Genomic DNA, 3,744 nt, shown 5'->3' on the forward strand with positions numbered 1-3,744 from the left:
ACTGAACGTAGACCTCGTGATTTTAGGTCAAACCGTGATAAATCAGGTGTGTTCCTTCCTAATCCTTTGTCTTTTTATTTTATCGTCTTGATTATTGTTGGTTCTTGTGTTGGCAACAATTTTGGTAAAACGTAGAGTGTTCACAAGGTGTCACATGTGTTGTCTTTACATAAGATATCATGTACCTGCAGGATGTTTAAAATGTAATTATGCAGGATTTTACTGAGATGTCAGACCCGATGTCATGACATCTGTATATAGAACATTCAGTCTGAATGTTATGTATTATGTGATTGCGTTTTTAATGCACTACGCCAAAAATGACTTTTAACAGCGCATCTTAGACAGCGCTTTTAAAAGAAAGCGCTGTCTAAGGTTAAAATTAAAATAAAACACGGAAAATGTTCCAAAAAAATAATGAAAGCGCTGTCTAAGGGGGGGGTCTTAGACAGCGCTTTCTAAAAGCGTTGTCTAAGACCCCCCCCCCCCCCCTTAGACAGCGCTTTTAGAAAGCGCTTTTAAATATAGACCTTAGTCAGCGCTTTTGATAAAGCGCTGTCTAAAGTCTTTAAATTAAAAAAAAAATTAAAACCAAAAGCGCTGTCTAAGGGGGTCATACCCGATTCTGTTTTCTCTCTCTAATCTCTTTCCTTCTCTTCCTCTTTCTCTCCATAACAATGGCATTCTTTTACAAGTAATGAAGCTTCTTCATCTTCATTATTCTAATTATTATCGCATCCATTCGCCATGCGTTGGTTGCCAACCCTAATTTTCTCTCCTTCCTCTTCTCATTCTTCCAAAGTTTCATCGGCATCGTCTTCGTCTTCGTCTTCCTCTTCGTCTACCATTACATCTCCTTCTACGTTAAAACATTCTCCTTCTTCTTCCGATGTTTCCGATACTCGGAAACCCTCACGTGGCATGTGGTTTTTCGGTAGCGGTAGAAAATCCACGCGGTCGAGGAAGCTTCGACATGTTGACGTTGTTCACATTGAATACGACGTTGCTTCAGCGCCTGTTTCTCGTTCCCCGAGCACACGGAGCTACATTCGGTCTAGTACTTCTTCCTCCGTTGCGCCTCAGCCGTTGCCGTTGCCGGAGTTAGCTTCTCCGGCAGGATTGCAGAGGCATAGAGATGGTGATCTTCGTTTGCCGTCGCCTAAAGAAGCCTCTGGTAGATCCTTTGAATCTGATGTGCATACCGTCGTATCTCTTCCCACTGGATTTAAGATGCGGAGGTAATTCAATTTTTTCTAGGGTTTCAATTCACTCTTATTTGAGTGTTTGGGGATTCTGCTAGGTTAAGTTAATTAAACAAATTCATACTATTGACTATTGATCATTTTTCATTTTTTTTAGTTTCTTGATTTTAGGATTGCTGGTTTAAATGGCAGTTCTAAGGTTATGTTTAAATTGAGATTTATTCACAGTGAATAAGCATGTTCTATAAAATCAAATTAGTTTATATTTGAATTTTGAGTCTGATATAATGAAGAAAACTGTTGCCATCAAATATGCACTATGTGCATTGATAAGAACAGTCCTTTTGATTAATTGGAATTTAATTTGCTTGTACAGTGTTTTTGCTAGCCGAGAGTCAAGAAAAAATACGGAGCATATGGAGACAAAGCCACCCGGAAATATGATGGTGCGTCAAGATACAAGTGGTGCTGCAACTCCAAGCTTTCGAGAAAATAGCTTCCGGATAAGTGTCCCTCCAAGGAGTGCTTCAAGCAGTCCCTTTACCAGTCCCACAACAAACAACACCAAACATGACGATTTTGTGCCGTATTATTATGTGTCACCTAAAGCAAATCAGTTCTGGTCTGCACCAGAAATGCCAACATCTACAGGACAACCACCTCCTGCCTTCTTTGATTTATCTGCATTACGTATTGATTGTGCCTCTTCTCCCCATCAAAGTTCTGGAGGAAAAAGTCCCAAACAACAAAACCCTTCTTCACCCCTACCAAGGTTGTCCCTCGACTACCCAACACCTTCACGTCGTGAGAGTCTTGGTCCTCCTCTCAGTGTTCATCCTTTACCCTTGCCTCCTTGGTCTGGGTCTGCCTTACCTTCACCCTCTGCTACCTATTCCCAACCTGGGGGAACTAAGACAGAATCAGTATCTATGAAAAGTCAATGGCAAAAGGGTAAACTTATAGGGCGAGGTACTTTTGGAAGTGTTTATGTTGCCACTAATAGGTATATATGCAATAGTTAAATAACCAGTTTAAGTTCTTCCCTTTTCTCTTTCTCATTTGGCAGCTCTTAAAACATATTTTCATTCCTTTACAGAGAAACTGGAGCATTGTGTGCAATGAAGGAAGCAGAAATATTTTCTGATGATCCAAAGTCTGCAGAGAGTATAAAGCAGTTAGATGTATTAAGTATGTTAGTTGAAAAGCACTGTCTGTTTTTTTTTCTTTGGTTCTACCTGTTGGGATGGACACAATACGCCATATCTCACTGGCAGTCTTAAAAACAGTAAATTTCATTGCAAACAATAAAAGTTCATTGCTATCCAATTCATATTTTCTTGCTAATTCACTTGATCCTCATTCTTATTTTGTACACTTTTTTTTCAGGAAATTAAAGTTCTTAGCCATCTGAAACATCCAAACATTGTGCAGTATTATGGTAGTGAAATAGTAAGCACTCTAATTGTTGATTAGGTGTCCTGTGTCCATGATAAATATTTTTCTTATAGAACTGCAACACAACCTAATAATAAGTTAATATTTGTGTTTGTGTTATCAGGTAGAAGACAAGTTTTATATTTATTTGGAGTTTATCCATCCTGGTTCAATAAATAAATATGTTCGTGACCACTGTGGCGCGATAACAGAATCCGTTGTTCGGAATTTCACACGACATATTCTTTCGGGGTTGGCTTACTTGCACAGCAAAAAGACAATTCATAGGTAAGGGTCACATGCTTGATAAGCTGCTCAACATCCAACCAGGACAAGAAATCTCTTCATGATATTTGTGCAAATATTTTTTTAATGGAGTGTGCATTTTCTTTTCTTTCTTCATGAAAATACTAAACTGTTTTTGATTTGGACCATCTAATGACGTTTGTTTTTCTTACCATATATTGATATAGGGATATCAAAGGGGCTAACTTGCTTGTTGATTCTTCTGGTGTTGTTAAGCTTGCTGATTTTGGGATGGCCAAACATGTGAGTTATAAAATTCCCTCTACTATATACTTTTTCCGGTCTTTTTCCGCATCAATGAAGATAATGATTTGCATGTTGTACAAATACTTGAATTTCTAATCATTATCATTATACAAGAAGGATCTTTCATTTGAAGTTCAGGGATTAAGAGCACATTTGTACTTACTTTTGTGAAGTGTTTCTAGCCACTTAAATTGATTTTGACATGTTTGAGTGTTTTTCATAAGTAAATTTGATTTGAAGCTGAGGTTTGAAGTTTTTGTTTTGAAACTTTATTTTTAATATCAATTTTATCGTTCAACTCACTTTTATGTGAATATATGCTAACATAAATAACTTTACATTCAATTTCTTTTAACTGAAATCAACTAACTTAATGATTGTAGTCACTACACGACCAAACACACTCTTAACTAAAAGGATAATTTAGTTTTTGAAAATTGTTCCCTGATGAAATAGTTGTCATGGTATGGTTGGCTTTTGGATGGATATCCCAGGAGCTTATCGCAGGCTACTGCACTTAAGGAATTAGGGTTTGAACCTGATATTTTTATTCTTC

General features: G+C 37.4%; 1 protein-coding gene across 1 annotated transcript; it reads left to right on the forward strand.

Annotated features, from left to right (window-relative positions):
* Positions 1-747: 747 nt before the first annotated feature.
* LOC127115289 (mitogen-activated protein kinase kinase kinase 5) lies at positions 748-3,359 on the forward strand. The gene is made up of 7 exons (XM_051046868.1): positions 748-1,238; positions 1,579-2,205; positions 2,299-2,383; positions 2,589-2,651; positions 2,761-2,924; positions 3,110-3,185; positions 3,306-3,359. Exons 1-7 carry the CDS (start codon positions 748-750, stop codon positions 3,357-3,359), a joined length of 1,560 nt encoding a protein of 519 aa, XP_050902825.1.
* Positions 3,360-3,744: the final 385 nt, after the last annotated feature.

The sequence above is a fragment of the Lathyrus oleraceus genome, chromosome 1 (assembly GCF_024323335.1).
Source record: "Lathyrus oleraceus cultivar Zhongwan6 chromosome 1, CAAS_Psat_ZW6_1.0, whole genome shotgun sequence".
Classification (NCBI taxonomy): domain Eukaryota; kingdom Viridiplantae; phylum Streptophyta; class Magnoliopsida; order Fabales; family Fabaceae; genus Lathyrus; species Lathyrus oleraceus.